The sequence below is a fragment of the Mastigoproctus giganteus genome, chromosome 9 (assembly GCF_048544385.1).
Source record: "Mastigoproctus giganteus isolate SK-2022 chromosome 9, ASM4854438v1, whole genome shotgun sequence".
NCBI classification, from domain to species: Eukaryota; Metazoa; Arthropoda; class Arachnida; order Uropygi; family Thelyphonidae; genus Mastigoproctus; species Mastigoproctus giganteus.
The window spans coordinates 155,101,338-155,123,792 of NC_143583.1; the positions used below are offsets into that span (position 1 = coordinate 155,101,338).

Genomic DNA, 22,455 nt, shown 5'->3' on the forward strand with positions numbered 1-22,455 from the left:
CATATGAGTGGTTTTGTTGTGCACGTGCTAAAAAAATTCCCATTAATGGGCCTATTATTAGGGAAAAGGCTTTGGAGGTTGCGAAATCTATGGGAGTAAATGAGTTAAAAGCTTCTGAGGGATGGCTAGACAAGTTCAAAACTCGGCATAAAATTTCTTGGAAAACCATAAGTGATGAAGGTGGATCTGTTGATACTGGGGTTGTAACAGAGTGGACCGTCAAATTGGAAGATTTATGTTGTGATTTTGAAGTTAAGGATATTTACAACTGTGATGAAACAGGGTTGTTTTTTAAAGCTCTTCCTGAAAAAACAATGAGTCTAAAAAACGAAAAGTGCCAGGGCGGAAAAATTTCTAAGGAACGCTTGACTGTACTATTGTGTACAAATATGCTGGGAGACTTTGAACAACCTCTTGTTATAGGAAAACCACAAAATCCTCGTTGTTTCAAAGGCATAAAGTTGAATCTTTTGAATGTTAACTGGAAGTCTAATAAAAAAGCGTGGATGACACGAGATATCATGAGCGAATGGATAAGTCACTTTAACCAAAACATGATTCGTCAAAACAGAAAAATTATTCTTTTCATGGATTATGCTGCATCTCACCCGCACATTGAATTGTCCAACATTCAAAATCTTTTTCTGCCACCAAACACATCTGCTGTAAAGTCTGGCTTCTCAAACGCAAAAACTGAAGTTGTGTGAACAGCAATGTGGAGCACCAAGAAGAACAAGAACTTCAACATCTATTGATAATGTACGATACTTCAGCTACAAGTGACCCTGGCTACAAAGATATAGACTCAAACCTCACTACAGAAGAGGGTGCTCTAGATATCAACGACATTATCATCGATATTTTTCAAGAAGTTCCTCGTGAGGATGAAGAAATGGAAGGAGGTCATTCTGTCGAAGAACATATTAACGACGAACCACTGATGAAAATAGAAGCGCTCATACAAATCAGTCGTTTAAAAATGTTTTTCGCCGTTGAAGAAGATACTTGAAGGACATTCGATGGTTTCTTCACTCCAGACAAATGTTGAAAACAAAATTATCAGCCGGAAGAAGGTGCAGAAGAAAATAAGTGATTACTGTATGCCTTTTTCTTAAGATAAAGTCATAATATGCATAGCACAATTGTATGTATATTATTTACAAAAATATTGTGCAAAATCTGTATATAATTTAATTTAATTTTACATTAAACATTTAACGATTTTTCTTTATCTTTTGTGTATGTAATTGTATATTATTTACAAAAATATTGTTCAAAATCTGTATATATTTTAATTTAATTTTACATTAAGCGTTTAATGATTTTTCTTTCTTTCTTTCTTTCTTTCTTTTTTTTTTTTTTTTCTCCCTCAGACTTCTTGTTAGCTGACACTTCTCTCTAACGGACAAATTTTCGTTCCCCATGGCTGTCCGTTAAACGAAAGTTTCACTGTACTAAGCTTTTTTTTTTTTTTTTACTTTCTGTTTAAAAATAAATTGCTTTCACCACTTTGAAAAAAATTAATACTCAGTTGATTGCTTGGTGTAAACTTTAATCGACAAATTTATGAATGACTCAATAGCTTGTTATATGTTATTTCTTACAAAGAACAAAATTCTCTTGATTGTTTGATGCATATTTGAATGATTATCAAAATGTGACAATATCTTATGTTCTCTTCCTCGTCATAAGACAAATCTCCTTGCTCATGACTATTGAATTATGCAGGCAAATGCCTTTTATGAGAGATTGTGTGGTAGATTTTTTTTTTTTTTCTCTCGATCAAAACAATTTAATGGAGGTGATAAAAACTGCCCGGTAAACCATTGCATTTAAAATTTCAGAAAACCAGGTCATTTAAGCATTCCAAAGAAGAAAAGAATTCTGGGAAACAGTACATCTGGTCATCTTAAATTTCATTATGATGTATTGATATGGACATTTGTGTTACATTACATATCTGGAAAGTCTCAGAATGGAACTTTGCTCTCTCATAAAGTCAAATTAACAAGTTTGCAAGACATTATTAAATTTCCATAATTTTAATTATCAGTGCAGCATGAGAGGAAGTACTATCACAAGCTTAGCAATGGTTGGATGAGCGTAGTTGATGAACAACAGGAGTGGACATCCATACACATCATCTGCACGTATCAACAACATTGATGCAGCAGGGCAGGCAAACTTTGGATGAGGCAGAGATTTTGCTTTTAATATGGAATCGTGGAATGAATGAATATCTGGACTGCTGTAAAGTCCATCAGATGGGTGCCTTGCCAATTGATCAATGAAATGTGCATGGTGACATCACTCATTAACCTGCAACAGTACATAGAAGCAAGGTGAGGAATATTTGGGTCACATCGTTACCAGAGAAGAGACATGGGTGTTTCACTATTGTCCTGAGGCTTAAGCAGGATCCATGTTCTAGAATCATTCTGTCTCCTCACCCAACAAAAGGTTTAAGGCCATGCCGAGTGCAGGAAAGGTAATAGCATCCAGAAACTTATAGTCATTTTGGTGGATTTCACTCCCACAAGAGGTGAAATCCACCAAATAGCAGTCAGAGCCTGTTGATATTATTGAAGGATGCCATTCACTGCAAGAGGAATACTCTGCTGTCAAAAGGGTGATGCTGCTGTATGACGGTGCACATACTACATCAGACTTCCTGGAGACTTGGCACTGGAGACCCCCCCCCTTAGTTTCATATTTTCCCACATTTAAAGGACATCTGTAAGGAAAATGTTTCCCATCACATGAAGTCATCCAAAATTAAGTTAAGCAGTTTCTATGGCATCGGGACACATCTTTTTACTGCTATAATTAATAAATTGATCAAGTGCTTTAACGTGTTGCTTTTCTGTTCAATATGTGTTCTGTTATAATAGCATTGAAATTTGAAGTCATTTCAGTTATTTGAAATAATAACTGAAGACAGGCATTAGGTTTTGCATATTGAAAAATCATAGCTATTCTGCCTTTTCACGATGCATAACATGCCTGTCAGCCTTTGGACACAATCGTTGATTTGTAAGATGATTTGTAAGGTGTGATTCAGCACTATCACTAAAGATATTCTCTCCACATTATGTAACTGTTTGGTTTTAGCATTTATGTTTCTGCCCATTTTGTATTTAGAGAGTACAGGGAATGTTAAAATATTATTTTATTTCTTAATAGGTCATTCAGAATTGTGATGAACTATTTGAAAAAGAAGAATTATCTGCTGTTTCTGATTTGGGGTGGCCTGATTGCTTTAATTCTGGTGTTTTTGTATTCAAACCGTCAGATGAAACTTATAGAGATTTATTAAAGTTTGCAATGGATAAAGGAAGTTTTGATGGTTTGTTTGTTTTAAATAATTATAAAAACACTTAACCTCTATATTCCTGTCCTGTTATTTACAGCAATTTAATAATATTAATTGTGTATTGCAGTGAAACTGAGTGGAGGAAAAAAATTCTGTTTAAATATTGTTCTTATTAAAGTGGTTGCTCTCTGAATTTTTTTTTTTTATTATCAATATATAAAATATATAAATAATGAATTATTACTATATTTATATTAAACACAGAAGAATATTGTGAAATAAGTTATTTCAATTTTTATTAAAACCCAAGAGAAATAAGTACATTACAAAAAGTGCATATTACTTTGTGAGGTACATGTTGCTATTTGTTTGAAATACATCTTAACATTTTAATTTTTTATTAAAATAATAAGTAAAGTATTGCAAAAAATTTAAGTGAAAATTGCCTTGTGAGGTATTGTCCTTCCATCATAACTTGGCATTTAGGAAAAATGAGACATTGCCATTTAGAGGTGACAGATTCCAGAGACACGTCTATTTGTGTAACTATAAACCATTCAATCTGAAGTCAGACTGTAGTTGCCCACTTCACTCGTAGAAATGCCTTTAAGTATTAGAGATACATTGGCACTTCCCAAATCAGAGGAATCATTTCCTGAAGCCAGTGATGAACCGGTAATTAATATTAATGGTACAGGGCATTCTCTCATTTTCTCCTTCAAGATTAACTGGCTATATAACAAATAAGACAAATTCCAGGAGCCTTATTTGTCCTTGGGCTCAAAAGTGCGCAGTGAGTGCAAGGAAGCCACCGGCTTTTGTGGCACCAGCCAAAAAAATAAATAAAATGTAAATAATATATAAAAAAAATAAAGAAAATATATAGTAAAATATTAATTATCTGGGCCTCAGTTATCCATGGGTTTTGATTAACCATGATCCCATATTGATTTTTTTTTTTTTTTTGGTCAATTAATTAAAAAGAAAAAACTTAAATCGATGGAGCATATTACAGACTGTCTAACAAATTGAATTTCAGAAAAATGTTTAGTTCTTTTTTATGTTTTTGAATGTGACTCTGTTCATTTCTTTATGTGATATAGTGTTATTTTCTTTTTTACATGAAATACATACCTATGACAGTCCTAATAAAATATAATTTCAATTAAACATGTTTTTCGGTTATCTGGGTTCTAGCTTCCTCCAATTACCACAGATAATTGGCACTGTCTGTACACTACCTGTGTGTTTCCTTCCTCATTTAGGTAAGTATCCTGTGAATTTTCCCCAGCTGTCAGCTACAGCTACTCACAGAGGTAACTTATTACAATAATTAACAACTCACTGGCTAAAAGAATTCTTTCATTTTACAATCCCCTCTGAGTCTTGTGGATCTCACTCAGGTTCCCTAAAGTGCTCGGCTGTCAAGCTCTGTAATCCACATATTTCAATTCTTTTCTTATATGAATGCACTTTTGCAGATTTCGCCAAGCAGATTGTCCTCTTTGACAATATAGCAGTTTTGCCATTTTTCACTTGTTTGGAGAGGTCTGAGATTCAATGGCTGTAGCAATTTCTCAAGTTCTCTTTGACAGAGGCTGAGATTAGCCAATATCGGAAGGAAGGAGTAGGGTTTCCTTGGGTGAGTTATTAGAGGTTTTTCTGTCACACAACATGCATATCATCTCACGAACACATACTTGTATAGATATAATACACAACGACATGGTATGGTCTTATTTGCTACTGGGTTTATTGTCTGTCTTTGACCCTTCTAAAAAGCCTGATGTCTTTTTAGGTGTAGCCTCCATACTTGGACACAGTATTCCAAGTGTCTTATAGTTGCCTTATACAGTGGAATTATTTTACCCATCGAATGCTTAATTCCACTGTAATTGAACCTTTAAAGAATATTTTCTTAAAGGTTCAATTAAAACATCCCTATCTCTACAAGCAGATGCTTGATAAATCATCAATAGAACACCATAGACCTTCCTTGCCACTTTTCTGTGCTGCTCAGAGATGTTCATATCTACCCGTATTGTATCTCCAAAATTCCTTTCTTCCTCTACTACTTTAATTCAACCTCACCAAGTGTATAAGTTATTTTGGGGATGCTATTCCTGAGGTGTACGACCTTGCATTTTCTGGAATTAAAAATAGCTGCCTTTTCTGACCATCTTTGGAGCTTATCCAAATCATCCTGAAGGAGCACTTGCCTGGGGTTTTGATTTTCTGAAATGACATGACCCCTCTATCCCTTCATCAGTCATTTAAGAAAATCAGAAAGAATAGATCCTTGGGAGACCCCTCTTTTAATGTTAGGTCAATCTGAAGAGTAACAATTAATCACAGCTCTCTACCTGCTGCCCTGAAACCATCCTGCAATCCATCTTAGAATCTTGCTTGTGATCCCAACATGTTCTAGCTGATATAAATAACCTCTCATTGAGAGATTGAGTGAGTCAAATGCTTTGCTAAAATCCAAGTAAACAATGTCAAAATGATTACCTGCATCCAGCTCCTGAGTAACTGTCAAAATAGCTAACAAGATTAGTTAAACATGATTTCCCTTTAACAAAACCATGTTGTGTTTATACTTCAGAATTCTATTTTTATTGCCTCCATAATTTTTCCAACCTTAAGTCAGACTAACTAGTCTGTAGTTACCGACTTCACTCTTAGAACCACCACATTTGTATATTGGAAATACATTGGCACTTCTACAATCCAAGGAAATCTCTCCTGACTCCAATAACTAATAGAGTACATTAAAGATTAATCCAATAATTAATCTTCAATGTATGCTATCACCACCTTTCTAAAAATTACTGAGTATATGTCATCAACTACAGGAGCCTTGTTGATCTTTAGATTTAAAATGTTTTCTGCTAAACAATCAGCTATAATTTCAATATTTTTAATCTCATTACTGCACAGCCTTGCTTGCACAACCGAAGAGGTTTTTGACGTGAATAATGTCTATACTGGGGGTACCCTAGGGCGCTCAGGTTGTCACGAAAAGTGAAATGCCTAACCGCTGCTATATCTCCAAAACTAATAGAAACTAATCATTTTTTTCAAAAAAACTAAAAAGTTCACATTTTGATCATTTGCCTTTGGTTACTTTCACTCTCAATAGCAGTGATGCAACAAGTACAATGAATGCTCCCAAGAAAACTCAATTGTACACAACAAGTTGTATACAATTGAGCAACAGAATTGTTGCCCTTTGAGAGCTCTACAAGGATATATAACTAGTTCAAATCGGGTTTTTAGTTTTTGAGAGTTGAACAACTTGTTAAGGTAGCTACTTTGTTCAGTTACTTCGCATTTGTCGAGCAGTGCAGTTGTGTTTCATTTAGTTAAGTTCTGACGATGTCGAAAGTTACATCAACTAAACATGTTCAAAGATTTTGACAAAATCACAAATCTAATGTTGAAAAGCAAGCATATTCCTTGACTTCATGGAATCAAAATTCAATCTTTAACTTGCATCAGATCCTACAAAATCTGCTACGTCATAACGTGGTCAATCATGTATCGACTTGGTCTTCAATTGCAATGTTAATAGTTTGAATTGTTTCAACTATGTATCCTACTTTAGTTACCACAAACCTTGATTGTAAATGAAAATAAAACCGATTTTATTAAGCTTAAATTATTTTTTTCATTTCACATGACGTTATTCACGGATCCACCTTCGGCTCCATGGAGCTAACATAGAATTTTTTTTTTTTTTTTTGTAAAGGTCAATGCAAAGTACCTGTTCAAGTCATCGGCTGTGTTATCTAAGACATTTCCACACCCCTTACACAAGGATCTGTTCTAGTTTTTCTTATTTTTATTTGCGCACATGAGAAACTCCTTGTAGTTGTTCTTTGCTCTCTCAGACAGTAAATTCTCATACTCAGCCTTTGCGGCGCCTCTGTAGCCAGGTGGGAAGGAGCAGCAGTGCGTAGCACACGCTTCTTGATTAGACCCGGGTTCGAGCCTGTCACCACCAAATACGGAGGATGCGGAAAGGTCAGGGAATGACCACCGCATTTCCCGGAGCAATATGGCCTTAGTTGCTAATGCTCCTAAAAACCAAATAACACACACAAACACTCAGCCTTTGCCAGCCTAACCTTTTATGTGTTGCTATTACAGATTAGCATATAGCTGTTGCAGGCTTCAGTATTTTTCTTTGTATCCAATTTAATCAAATATCATAGTCACATTCGCAAAGGCCTGAAATTAAACCATCAATCGATCAATTTCCTTTATTTCACGAACCTCACAGAAATTACTGTTACCTCTATTTTCAATATCCTCGTGCCTGATGTTAACAGAAAGAATATCAGAGAACAGAACACACCACTGGCCAGAAAGATATAGTCAGTTTAGAAACAGAAGCAATTAGATAAGGCAAATTTTGGAATAGGACCAATATTTGAAGTGGAATTTACTGTATGAAGAGATGAGCTGGTCTGTTTTGATTTTAAATTTGGATAGGGCTCAAAAAATTGAAGACCAGCATGATAACCAAATTTTCAGCTGTGGGTGGACAAGATGAGTTTTGAAATTGAACCTCTCATTTATTTCTTTGGTTATTGTATGTTTTAAATATGTATTTGTTTTTAATTAATTAATTATTATTTTTTTAGATATATGACAGCATACCACCACTTTTGATTTCCATTTTGTGCACTGGACACAAATATAAGTTGGAAGTTGAAATGCTGGTGCTACCTACTTTCTTGAGCATGGAACATCTCCAATGGTGTAGATGAGCTTGGCTTACAGTGATCAGTGTTACACTGCTTATACCTTCACAGGATCTAGAAAAGTTGGGCAGATGGCCTGAGAGGTGGCAATTGAAGTTTAACGTTGACAAATGAAAAAAGTACTGCATATGGGTAGCAGTAACCCCAGAGTAATATGCGATACTACACTCCAGTTAGTGGAGAATGGAGAAAAAAAAAAACTGAAGGTAATTATGCAGTCAGATATGAAGTTTTCTGAGCAGTGAAACAGACTGCCAGAGAAGTTCATGGGTTTTTGTCACTGATATACAGGAATTTTGCTAGCAGGGTAAGGAGGTGATCATCCCTTTTTATAAAATAATGGTCAAGCCACACACTGCACACATGTCTGGAGGCTTCATTTTAGGATGTAGAGCTGCTGCAACGAGTACAGAAAACGGCAGCGAGATTGGTGAGGGGAACAAAGGGTTGCTCTCACCAAGAAAGGCTTTTAAGTTCTGCAAATTGCAGCATCTGGAGACTAGACACTTGCAAGGTGATCTGATTGAGGTTTATAAGGCCTTGAATAATCTTGAAATTGAGGAAAGATAGTTGTAGAATAGATGTGCAAAAATTTACCTTTGGCCAGCAGGTGGTTGATTGCTGGAACAAACTTCCATCAGTTGTTGTGGAAGTTGATATCTTAAATAAATTCAAGGAAGAACTGGACAAACTTTTGGAATAGGAAGGGTTTTTTTTTTTTTTTTTTTATTTGCTGATGCTATATAAGCTTGCTTTCTTGCATCATTTTCCACTAATAATACTAAATACAATTTTAACTTTTTTGGGCTACTAATGATTCACATGTTTTATTTTTAATTTTGGCCTTTCTCTAGTTTGCTCTTGTTGGAGATTTTTCAAGAAGCACCAAAGAATAAAGCCAACTGGGCTAGCCAGGTGGGTAAAGTGCCTGCCTGGCAACCCAAAGGTCGCGGGTTCAATTCCCGCCTCAGGCTTGGATCAAAGTACTGCAAAAACCTTGGGAGGTGCATTATGGCCATAGAAGCCTACGCAACAACTACCAAAAAAAAACAAAGAATAGTGTTATTCATCACTATAATTGAATTTTGCGGAGAATTAGGGAATAGCTGAATTTCAAAGTCTTTCTAAAATTTTAACATTAATCTCATTGTGATAGTCTCCTCTTAATATATCCAAACTAAAAATAATAATTGGGATATGATAGATTTCACTAACAGAAAAGCCCACCTGTTTATTGGGCTTTTCTGTTAGTGAAATCTATCATAAATGGACAGTAAACTCGATCTTACTGAATTTGCGATAACACCGACAGCTGGAATTCTGTGAGTTATGGTGAAATGTGTTTGCACTTCCATGAAATCTTCAATCATAAAAAAAAATTAATTTTCAGATCCTCTCTTCAAAAAAATTAATTTTCAGATCTTCTCTTCATTCCTATTTTTAAAGCTTTGTAACTCGTTACTCCGTTTTCACTTGTGCGTATCGTGTTACTTGCAATTTGTGTGTGCCGTGTTCTTTGTTATTGATTGCTTATCTTTTTACTGTTTTAAATTTTAACCCCCACCCACAAATGTCAGTGAACAGAAATGTCAACTAGTTCGTATGTACATATTACAGTACGTATTAATTATTCCGATTATCACGTATATTCTTCCGATTTTCACGTATCATTTAATTTTTTAATTGGTAAGGTAATAAAGGGTAAATTTGTGCTTAATATATCTTTGCTTTTATAGCATCCTATAATATTCCTCCTATTTTCTCTAATTAGAATCGCTGTTTAATAGAATTAAAATTCAAATCACAAACGTGATCACAATGACCGGTGCTTACTACACATCGTATAGTGAACGGTACTTTACTATGGTGATTGTAATGTATTTTTAACTATTTATGTGAAACTTCGGATAATTGGGGCAGCCGCTTAATCGGGCCAAAATGCACTAGTCGTGATGTGTCCCAAATAACCGGAATGGACTGTATTAAAACAACTTCCTTTCAATATGGTCACTTGAATTCCTGAAGCCTTATCACTATAAACAAATTGCCAGATTTCAGAGTATACATGAATGGTCAAATCTGTGTTTTGTTAGAGAAACTGTTTTTGACAAATATATCTGGTTTTTTATCAGAGTCTTTCGTCATTTTCATTTAAATCCAAGGTTGATTAATACTTTGTATTCTGCTCTTTTCACCATTGAAATAACGGTTGTATCCCTAAGTTCCTTAATTAATGTATAATGTATTGAGGAAAGATAGAATGAGTGGTGGGGTCCTGCTTCTTGTTAAAAGTAACTTCTACCAGCATCTGTGTGGTGTGAGTTAGTTGGAAATAAAAGTATAATAAGAGTGAAAGTAATCTACAGACCAGAAGATTGTGAAGAGTATGGTGAGATTCTCTACATGCAGATGCAGTGGGCAAGCACGTGTCAATGTCATTATGGATGACTTTATCTAACCCTAATTAATTGGAATAAGTGGGGGAACGCACCATGGAGAATAAAATATTTAATTAAACTAGATAATAATTATTTGTACTAGCATGTTAGAGAAGATACTAGCAGTAAGAATATTCTTGACTTCATTACTCATGAATCAGATGACATCACAGAGCTGAAAGAAACTAATAGCAGGAACTAGTGATCATGCAGTCATTAGTTGGAAGTTGAAGAAAGATGTTGCAGTGATAAAAGGTAAAGGCATGGGTTTTAATTTCAGAAAAGGGGACTATAGCAGTTTAAAACAGTGTGTCATCTATTCATTGGGTTGATTACAGAGGGAGGACAAAAACATTAGAATCACGGAAGCCAGGAATGCATCTATACCATTTAAGAAAATAGAGCATGAGGAGGATGCTGGGATGGATGAATACAGACCAGTCTAATAGAGCCAAAAAAGACAGCATAGGAAAGTTACAGAACAATGAAAAGTACTGAAGCCTATAACAACTACAATTGATCTATAATAGTACCACAGATAAAATTAGGAAGGCTAAGTATAAGAAAGCACTGGCTAAGAGAGCAAAGAATAGGGACATGGTGTTTTTCTTGTATGTAAATACAAAGAAGAAATTTAGCTGGATTGGAGCCTTGTATATTGGGTGTGGGAAAGTCTTAGATAACCCAGCTGATTTTATGTTGATGAATTTAATAGGTACTTCACATTGGTCTATGCTGAGAAGAGGCATGCATATGAGGCTGCACAGCATGTGAAATTAGTGATTTTGAAATTACAGATGACTGTTTATTACAAAAACATAGCCTAAAGGCAAGTAAGGCTTTTGGAGCTGATGAAATGTACCCAGTAATTTTAAGGGAGGTGGCCACAGAGTGTATTGAACCGTTGAGGTTAATTGTGAGGGTATTTTTGGATTCGGGTGAGATTCTTTTGGATTGGAAAAGTGCCAGCATATCACCATGCATAAAGGCTTTCCCCTAAGAGGAAAGTCAGTAACTACAGACTGGTTAGTCTGACTTCAGTGGTAGGGAGTCTTAGAGGCAATGATTAAGAATATGCAATCAAATGACATTTAGGTAGAAATGTCATTCTGAACAATACACAACATGGTTTTGTTAAGGGAAAATCGTTTAAGTAACCCGGTAAACTAACGAAACAGGCCTACGCACTCTGGATTCATTAAGAATTTATTATAGTTATACACAGAGCGTACAAATAAAGAAGAAATATATGAGCTTTCGGCTATATGGTAGCCTTCATCAGAATTAAAAATACATGAATGGCAGTTGGAATGAAGATGTGCACTGCCAGGTGCGTGAGACGCGAGGTTTAATTGTTTGTTGACGTCTGTGGCTGTGACGCATGATGACGTGGCCAGCGCTTGTCCAATGATAGAACTACTGACTCTGTGATCGGGTTGACTTGGCAACCACTGTTCCTGTTCAAGGATTTATCCGAAGATTTTATATTTAACGATTCCAACCAGGTACGTTTTAGGTAATGGTGGGATCTGTCTACCACCACGACATCGCGGTGTGGGTCGATGTCGTGGTGGGTTGTCCAGACATGTTCGGCGATAGCTGAGTGTTCTATATCCGCTAAACGGATCGCTCTTTTGTGCTCCGAGAGACGTTTCTCGAGTCGACGTCCAGTCTCTCCAAAGTAGCAGCTAGTGCAGTCACGGCAAGAGATGCGGTAGACCAAACCGCTCTGCAGAAGGGTGGGGACAGGTGTTTTCACGTTGGAAATGAAAGAACGCAGTTTCTTGCCTGGGAGTTGGATGCACTTTATTCCGTGCGTTCTCAGGATTCTACCGATCTGTTGTGACAGGTTGGGGTAGTATGGGATGAATGCCCTCGTGGATGGCTCGTCACTGTTGGTGTTGTAGCTGGTCGTCACGATGTCACGTGTCTGTAGATCACACCTGTCGAGGACGTCAATGGGGTAGCCACACCTCGTAAGGTCTACTTTGACCCTAGTGACCTCTTTGCGTCTTTCATCAGCGGAGCTGGAGTGTGTCCAGGCGCGAGTAAGCAAGGTTCGGGCAGTGGAGAGGAGGTGGCCTCGCGCGTGTGCTGACCGGAAGTTGGTGAACTGGCCAGCACACATGGGCTTACGATAAACTGTAGTCCTCAGGTATGTGCCTTCACGTCGGACAAGTGTGTCTAAAGCCCATGTGTGCTGGCCAGTTCACCAACTTCCGGTCAGCACACGCGCGAGGCCACCTCCTCTCCACTGCCCGAACCTTGCTTACTCGCGCCTGGACACACTCCAGCTCCGCTGATGAAAGACGCAAAGAGGTCACTAGGGTCAAAGTAGACCTTACGAGGTGTGGCTACCCCATTGACGTCCTCGACAGGTGTGATCTACAGACACGTGACATCGTGACGACCAGCTACAACACCAACAGTGACGAGCCATCCACGAGGGCATTCATCCCATACTACCCCAACCTGTCACAACAGATCGGTAGAATCCTGAGAACGCACGGAATAAAGTGCATCCAACTCCCAGGCAAGAAACTGCGTTCTTTCATTTCCAACGTGAAAACACCTGTCCCCACCCTTCTGCAGAGCGGTTTGGTCTACCGCATCTCTTGCCGTGACTGCACTAGCTGCTACTTTGGAGAGACTGGACGTCGACTCGAGAAACGTCTCTCGGAGCACAAAAGAGCGATCCGTTTAGCGGATATAGAACACTCAGCTATCGCCGAACATGTCTGGACAACCCACCACGACATCGACCCACACCACGATGTCGTGGTGGTAGACAGATCCCACCATTACCTAAAACGTACCTGGTTGGAATCGTTAAATATAAAATCTTCGGATAAATCCTTGAACAGGAACAGTGGTTGCCAAGTCAACCCGATCACAGAGTCAGTAGTTCTATCATTGGACAAGCGCTGGCCACGTCATCATGCGTCACAGCCACAGACGTCAACAAACAATTAAACCTCGCGTCTCACGCACCTGGCAGTGCACATCTTCATTCCAACTGCCATTCATGTATTTTTAATTCTGATGAAGGCTACCATATAGCCGAAAGCTCATATATTTCTTCTTTATTTGTACGCTCTGTGTATAACTATAATAAATTCTTAACCCGGTAAACTATTTTGACAGTTTCTCTTGAGCCTGTTATAGGAAACAATTTGGAATATAATTATTACAACTGAAGTTTATTTGGATTTTAGCAAGGAATTTGACTTAGTCCCTCATGAGAGGTTACTGTATAAGCTGGAATTTGTATGGATTACTGCAATGATTCTAAGATGGATTGCAGGGTGTCTGCTGGGCAGAAGGATTGTGATTAATGGATATTCTTCACATTGTTCTAATGTCAGGAGTGGGATCCTCCAAGGATCATTGTTGTTTCTAGTTTTTGTAAACTACATTGACGAAAGGATAAAGGGTGTGATGTCAAAATTTTCAGATGACATAAAGATTTTTCAGATGAGAGAGTTATCAGTTAATGATCAGTGCTGAGCAGTATTCCTTCAGGATGATTTGAAGAGGCTTCAAGAATAGTCAGAAAAGTGACAGCTGTGTTTCAATGCAGAAAAATGCACGTTCTTACACCTGGGAAACAGCGACCCCAAAATAACTTATATGCTTAGTGTGGTCGAAATAAAAAAAAAAAAAAAAACAGTAGAGGAAGATAGGGATCTAATAAAATCTAACAAAGGAACTAAAGAGATCTGAACCTCCCAAACATTTCTTTGTTCATTTCACAAATATATGTGGTCTCGGTTCCAATCTCGGTGATGTCCATTTCCACTTACAGTCTGCCAAGCCCCGTGTACGTTTTCTGACATAATTCAGGTTATCAGTCAATTCAGCCACTGATCATCTCAGTTGTCTGAATTATTTTCTGTATGATTCATTTGCTTCAAAGGTGGTGAATTGTGAATATGTCCATTCTGATATTCCCTTTCAGGGACTTAGTAATTTGGAATCTCCTCTTTTCGGTCTTCTCTGAATTTAATGACTCAGTCTCTCTATCACATTCTGTCAAATTCACCTGTCTCTTCTATTGTTCTCCCAACTCCAGTAATCACTGGAACTCTTTGACTTCCTCTCTTTTAAACTGTTTTTTTTCCAGACCAACTTTCTTAACAGTGAAGTGATTTTAACATTCACAACTCCAGTTGGCTTCTGCTTTCTGGTCACACAGACCAAGCTGATCAAGATGCTGAGGCTTTCGAAATTAGTAATGACCTCACACAGATTGTTCGTTAATCTACCAGAATACAGTTACAAATTCAGGTCTCCAGGATTCCAATTCTATTGCTACAAGAACCATACACATATAGAGGATCCATTAAGGGCCTTCCCACTAGGTGCAGGGTGTTGTCATCCACTGCTACAACTACTGGCCAAAGAGGAAATGTGATGTTGTGCTAAGAAGTGGCAACTGAAGTTTAACCTTGACAAATGCAAAGTACTGCATATGGGTAGAAGTAACCCCAGAGAAATGTACCAACTGTGTAGTACTACACTTAAGGTGGTAGAAAATGAAAAAGACCTGGGAGTAATTGTGCAGTCAGATATGAAGTTTTCCGAGAAATGCAGACAGGCTGCCAGGGCAGGTCACCTTGAGGTGGCATACCATTATTTAACATACCACAAAAAACATGCAGCAGACATACCGCAAAAGACATCCCTATGCAGCAGTAACAACATAATTCTGGACTTGAACAATACTATCCAAGAAGAGAAGAAAAGAATCGGATGTGAACTGTCTCCATCTGACAGACTGCCTAGACCGCCAACCTGCTGGGTAAAACCACCCATAATTACATTCTACAGCACAGGAAAACTCCAAATAGCTTAAAAAATGGTTTATACCAAGTCTATTTCAACTTTTTTACTAACTGTACACAGTAGCCTGAACAGCCAACTCCATGCGTTGGGGTTAGCACAAACCCCCTAACTGCACATGTGGAATGCCGGAGACAGCACACCACATTACTTTTACCTGTCCAATCTACCAGGACCTGCAAATGCCTCTTCAAATTCTCACAGAGGTATATGCACAAGAACAGGCACTGCTGCTCATACAAACAAAGGAAAACTTTGTATCTTTCAACACCTTCGCAGAACTGTTTTTAAGTGACAACGACATCTGATGGTGCACCCCAACCAGTAGCTACCCAAACATGACCTGCTTGTGGGCTCCACCTAGTTCTTAGTGGAACTTTAAATAGAATGAACCCACGGATAATGACAACCGAACTCGAGAAACACTTCAGATCATGACTGCTGACCCCCATGATGGGATAGGATTACATAAGCTGACTCAGCCAAGAAGAGTGGGAATCAGGCCTCTGCCTAGTAGGCTCCCTACCAGGAAGCCACTTGCTAATCCATTGAGGGTAGGATTTCAACCCCTCCAGTACCCTCCATGAGGTGGACCTACTGACCTCTTTTTGGGATGGGATCAACCCACTGTCTTCAAATCTTCTTTTGTCTGGCTTTCACAACTTCTCTCTTCTGTTCCAGGGGATGCCTCTTACTTTCATCCCCTCTCTGACTCTACTCTTTCCCCACCCAAACTTCTCCCACTATTTAACCTATCCTTTCAACACCACTCGGCATCCTCAGATACTCTGTGGATGCAAGTAAGAGCCACTGATAGTAGAAACAGGCATGCCTCTACATGGATGGGGGTCAGGGGTTACCTGACCAGTTGTTGGGCACCCTGCCAGCTGCTAAATGCCTGCTTGCTGGACTACAACAAAACAACACTTCCAAACATTACACTTTCACAAACCTACACTACAAACGTACAGCCGGCTTGGGCTTAGCTCAGTACAGGAGACAGTGGCATATGAGGAAAACCCTGTAGACCACCAAATGAAAACTCAGACATATTTGACATTTTGACCTAACAGACAACCTTAACCTCTTGATCTTTTTTTCACAAAAGCCCTTCTAAGTATATGGTTGAGGCAGGTAGACCTCTAGCCACCTCAGATCACAACCTGGTGGTGGTGGTATCTTCTCTAATGGAGCATTTTTCTTGTGGCTGTTCTCAACCTCATGTTGTTTGACATTACACGCTGCAAAATGGGATGACCAACATAATATCCATTCTTTTCCTTGGTGAATTACTGTTTTAAGTGTATTGATGTCAATGTTTGCTCAGATCATCTTAGTGAATTATTCTTTTAAAAATGAAATCTTTTATTCCATGCTCCACCTTAAAATCTTGTTCTTTATCTAAACCTTGGTTTTCCAATAATGTGCTAAGGCTGTTCAAGATAAGAACGTTGGCTTGCATCCAAATCCCAGGTTCATTTTCTGCCTACACCAAAGTTCACAACAATTGTAAAGCTGTTATTAAGCAGTCCAAATAGGATTTTGAACAGGCTAAGAGTATAAAACTTGCTTCTTATCCAAATGGCAGTTGAGCATTCTGGTCTCTTTCCAATGCTATTGGCTGCAACTTCTGCCCATTTCTATTCCCACCTCTGTCAAAACCAGACTGTTTCATTGCCACTCCAGCTAAAGGTAAAGCTGACCTGCTAGCATCCTATTTTTTTTCTATCCTGTATTGATGATTTTGCTAAACCACTTCCTACCATTCCCAGCTACAATCCATTCAGTGCCTCCTGTGATCTTCCATCACAGGTTGTCAGAAGGATTTTGATCAATCTTGATGCTAAGAAGGCTCCAGGTCCTGATGGCATTTCTCCACTTGCTCTCAAAACCTGTGCTTATGAGCTTACCCCTGTTCTTGCCTGTTTACACTTTCTTATTCCACTGGTGATTTCTGTTCTGCTTGGAAATTTGCTGATATCTGCTAGTTCTTAAGAAGGGTGACAAATCTCTTCAATCGAATTATCATCTTATTGCACTTACTTCTACTCTTTCTAAAGTAATGGAAAAATCCATTAATCACCAACTCTTGTGCTTGGGATTTACATTAAAAAAAAAAAAAAAAAAAGTTTAGTATTAGCCAATGAATCATTGATTACTGGAACACATTGCCTCCGCAAGTAGTTGAGCCTGACAGGTTGAAGAAATTCAGAGATGAACCGTGTAGTTGCCCCTGTGAGTAGGAAAGTGCATAATTTGTATTTTCTTATCTTTTTTTTTTTTTTTTTTTTTCTACTAGTGCAGCAAAAGCCTGTGGCTTCCTTTCACATGGCTAATACTTACTTCCTTCTTTCCTTTCATATGGCTAATACACTTATGAAAAGAAAGTGCTGGGACTTACGTTTTAGAATACATTGTGTGAATAGTTCTACAAATCTCACACTTATCCTCAAGTTTACATTTGTATGCTTTCCTTGATGTTTTCTTTTAATTCCAGACAAAAGCTGGATATCATCATTCTTCTCTTCTTCTCTTTCTTGGTGATTCCTTTCTTCTTTCTCTCTCTCTCTCTCTCTCTCTCTCTCTCTCTCTCTCTCTCTCTCTCTCAGGGTAACTCAGGAATTTTTTTTTTTTTTTGGCTGGTGCAGCATAAGCCTCAGGTTTCCTTGTACCATATGGTTAATAATAATAATAAGCCGACCAGGCTAACCGGGTGGGTACAGTACCTGCCTGGCAACCCAAAGGTTGCAGGTTCGACTCCCGCCTCGGGCTTGGATCAGAATAGTGCAAAAAACTTTGGGAGGTGCATTATGGCCACAGAAACTAATGCGCCAACAGCTAACAAAAAATAAAAATATAATAAAAACAAGACTAGAAAAGGGGCCATTGAAGAAGAAATCATCACCAAGTTGTGATCTAAGGTGCCTAGAAGACCACTCACCTTGACCATGTAATTGGAATGGCTATTAGTGAGAAAAAGATCACGAGTGTGGCTAGGATTGTTTGGTATTCTGGTAGGTAAATGAACAATCTGTGTGGGGTCATTAATAATTGTAAAAGCCTTGGCATCTTGACCAACTGGATCTTACTAGAAAACAGAAGCCAGCCAGAGTTGTGAACATTAATCACCAAGGGAAATTATCTCAGAAAGTCAAGTTTCAAAGAAAGGAAGTCAAAGAGTTCTAAGTGATTATTGTAGTTAGCATTAGTGGAGGCATATGATGCAAGAAAGCAAGCTTATTCAGCATCAGCCAAAAAAAAAAAAAAAAGAAAAAGAAAAAAGCACAACCACTACTCCCATTTCACCCCTCCGTTCGTTCAAAATACCTGTCCAGCTGAGCCTTAAATTTGTTTAGGCTATCAACTTCTACAACAAGTGATGGAAGTCTATTCCACAAACCAACTGCCCGCTGGCTAAAGACAGATTTCCGCACATCTATCCGACATCCGTCCTTCCTCAATTTGAATTTATGCCCTCTCAGGTGATTATTCTGAGCAAGAGGAAGAATCCCATCGGCATTGAGCATGCTCAAGCCATTCAAAGCCTTATACACCTCTATCAGATCAGATCACCTCGCCGATGCCTAGTCTCCAGACTGTAATTTGCAAAACTTAAGCCTTTCTTCGTAAGAGCAACCCTTTGTTCCATTCACTAATCTTGTTGCCCTCCTCTGTACTCGTTCCAGCAGCTCTACATCCTTCTTGAAATGAGGTCTCCAGACCTGTATACAGTACTTAAGGTGTGGCCTGACCCACCTTGAGTACTGTATACAGGTATATAATAATCACATCCCTATCCCTGCTAGAAAAATTCCTGTATATCATTGACAAGACACCATGAGCTACTCTTGCAGCTCGTCTGCACTGCTCAGAGAACTTCATATCTGCCTGCACAATTATCCCCAGGTCCTTTTCATTCTCTACCACTGTCAGCGTAGTACCACAGAGTTGATACGTTGATCTGGGGTTACTGTTTCCCATATGTAGTACTTTACATTTGTCAATGTTAAACTTCATTTGCCACCTCTCAGCCCATCTGCTCAACCTTTCCAGATCCTGTTGCAGCAGCATAGCATCAGTAGTGTCCTTAACAACCCTGCCAACCTTTGTATCGTCTGCAAACTTGGACATTAAGCTTGATATACCATCATCTATATCATTAATAAATACAGAAAACAACAATGGACCCAACACTGAACCCTGAGGAACTCCACTAATAACATTAGTCCACGTTGAGCAGTGTCCATTGATTACCACTCTCTGTCTTGTGCCACTCAACCATCCCTTTATCCATAGCAGCAATTGGCCTCCAATGCCAGACTGCTCCAATTTGTGCAGCAGTCTTCCATGCGCAACAGTATCAAAAGCCTTTCTAAGATCCAAATATATAATATCAAAGTTATTCCCTGCATCCAGTTCTTTTGTGACTACATCATAGTATCCAATCAAATTGGTCAGACAAGACCTGCCCTTAACAAAACCATGCTGTGTCTGAGCTATAACTGAATTCTTATCCAGATGATCCTGCAGTGCTTCTTTAACCAGTGCCTCCATTAATTTTCCTGGAACCGAAGTTAAACTAACAGGTCTATAATTACTTGTGTCAGCCTTTGATCCTCCTTTGTGAATTGGAGTTACATTTGCACATCTCCAGTCCATGGGTACCTCCCCTGAGTCCAAAGAAGCTCTCATAATTATGGCTAGGGGTTTGCTTACTTCCTTTGCTGCCTCCTTTAATATAACTGGAAAGATCCCATCCACCCCGGGTGCCTTTTTTATGTTTATCCTCAACAATTTCTCCTCCACTTTCCTCTCAGTTATTAGAAAATCATCTAGTTCACTGCCAATGTTTACTTCACCTACGACATTCCCCTTCCTGAATAACTCCTCATGTGTGAATGTAGATGCAAAATACTCGTTTAGATTGTTAGCCACCTGAGCAGGATCCTCAACTATTGAACCATCAACATCCAGTGGACCAATCTGATTCATCCCTTTCCTTCTTGAGTTTAAATAGGTAAAGAACTCTTTTCTGTTTTCTTTGCATACTTTGCCAAGGATTTCTCATAATCCGCCTTTGCCTGCCTAATCTCCTTTGTGACTTGGTTACAGACCAACTTATATCTATCATAGGCTTCCATGTCACCCATTAATTTGTATGTATCCCATGCATTTTTCTTCTCTGCCCTATGTCTCATTAGTTCATCTGACAACCATTTAGGCCTGAACCTTGAACAATATTTCTTGTTTGGTATGTAAAGCCTGGTAGCTTCCAAGATTAGTTCCTTGAATGCTTCCCATTTTGAATTTGCTGTTGGTAACATCATCAGTTGGTCCCACTGTATAGAATTTAAATACTGTCTCAGCCCATCATAGTCGCCTTTACGAAAGCAAAAACCCTTCCCTTTACCTCTGATGGTAGTTACCTCCTTGAGTAAATCCCACTTCAGCACACTGTGATCATTGCCACCTAGTGGTTCCTTTATCTGCAGATTCTTAATGCATGAAGAATCACTACTGATAATCAGATCAAGAGTATTGCTCCCTCTAGTTGCCTCCCGAACATGCTAGTGTAGAAAACAATCATCCAATAAATCCACAAAAGCCTTGCTAGTGTGTGAGTAACCAACCCACAAATTCCAGTCAATATCTGGGAAATTAAAATCCCCCATTATAAGACTCTCTGATTTACTGGCTCATTCTATTTCCCTGTACAGTATCTTATTATACTCATCAGAGTCATTAGGCCTATAGCACACTCCTACTCTCAATTTTGATTTACCCATGCTTATGTCACACCAAACTGACTCAACACTGCACTGTCCACCCATATCAACTGACTGCACTTCCTTAGATTTTGTGTTTCTTAACTAATAGCATAACTCTTCCTCCATTCCTATCCTTTCTCTACACTTTGTACTCCCCAAATTCCAATTCTGCATTCATTATATCTGTGTGACACCACATCTCTGATATCCCAACAATATCTGTCTTTGATGTTTTTACCAACACCTCAAATTCATCAAATTTATTTACCAAACTCCTAGCATTGGTGTACACACAAGCATACATGCACCTGTTCTTATTCTTAGCTACCCTAACACAGCCATGTATTTATTTGTTCCGTGATGACTCCCAGCAGTCTCTGAAATCCCCCACCCCTTGTTTTCCAGGCTGCTGCTCATTCCAATAGAAGCAGTGCAATAATTACATTCACCTCTGCCAACAGCTACTGTTGATATATTAGTCCGTGTACGCCCACAAGCTAGCAGTTTTCCAACCCACCTAACACTGCCTCGATAGTGTCAACAAATATTCTTGCATCCTTTTTATTTAAGTGTATTCCATCCCTGCAGAAGCACTCTCTCCTGTTAATAAGCACAGACCAAGCTAAAAGAAATTCTACCCCATGAACCTTGCACAATCTCTCCAGGGCCAAATTGATTTTCCAGGCTCTCATCATATACTCCCTCCTATCGTGTCTGGGCAAAATTGCAGACACTTTTAAATTCAGACTTAACTTAGGCTTTATTTCAACATTGACCTGTACTTGTTAAGTAATTCCGCAGTTCTCCTACTCTTAATATCATTAATGCCAACGCATACAACACTATCACCTTTTGTGCCCTTAAATGATTATATCTTCTCTACAACGTCATTATCTTTTGCCCCTGGCAGGCATACCCTGGTCCTGTTCCACCTATCCTCTTTGCACAATATATATCCCATTTCCCTGACATCCTGACATTAGAGTCACTGATAACTAGTTCCTGTGGTACCAGCTCATTCTGCTTTGGGGATTGCTGCTGTTCTGGTGCAAGTGCTGGTGTTGATGTGGGCAGCTGAGAACTTGATGGTTCCTTCAATTTAAATCCTTCCAGGGCATCTACCTTGTTCTTCAAGCTCTCATAAAGGCCCATGACAATGCTGAATTGGCACCTAATTTCCTCACACTCTTTATGTCGAGCACACACACAAAGACATTCCCCTTGGCAATATCACTTTCCTGATAGATCCACAAACATCGTACAAGCAGTACATTTCAAAAGGCTGTGATTCAGAAGACAACCCCCCCTCAGTTTTTCCCTGAGCC

At 38.6% G+C, this 22,455-nt stretch overlaps 1 protein-coding gene across 1 annotated transcript in view; it reads left to right on the top strand.

The window, feature by feature from the left end:
• Gyg (glycogenin 1) overlaps nucleotides 1-22,455 on the top strand; it is a 153,231-nt gene that overhangs the window by 104,194 nt on the left and 26,582 nt on the right. Inside the window, exon 4 of the mRNA XM_090381883.1 lies at nucleotides 3,184-3,346. Coding sequence (XP_090238009.1) covers nucleotides 3,184-3,346 — 163 coding nt within the window. The remainder of the gene's footprint in view (nucleotides 1-3,183; nucleotides 3,347-22,455) is intronic.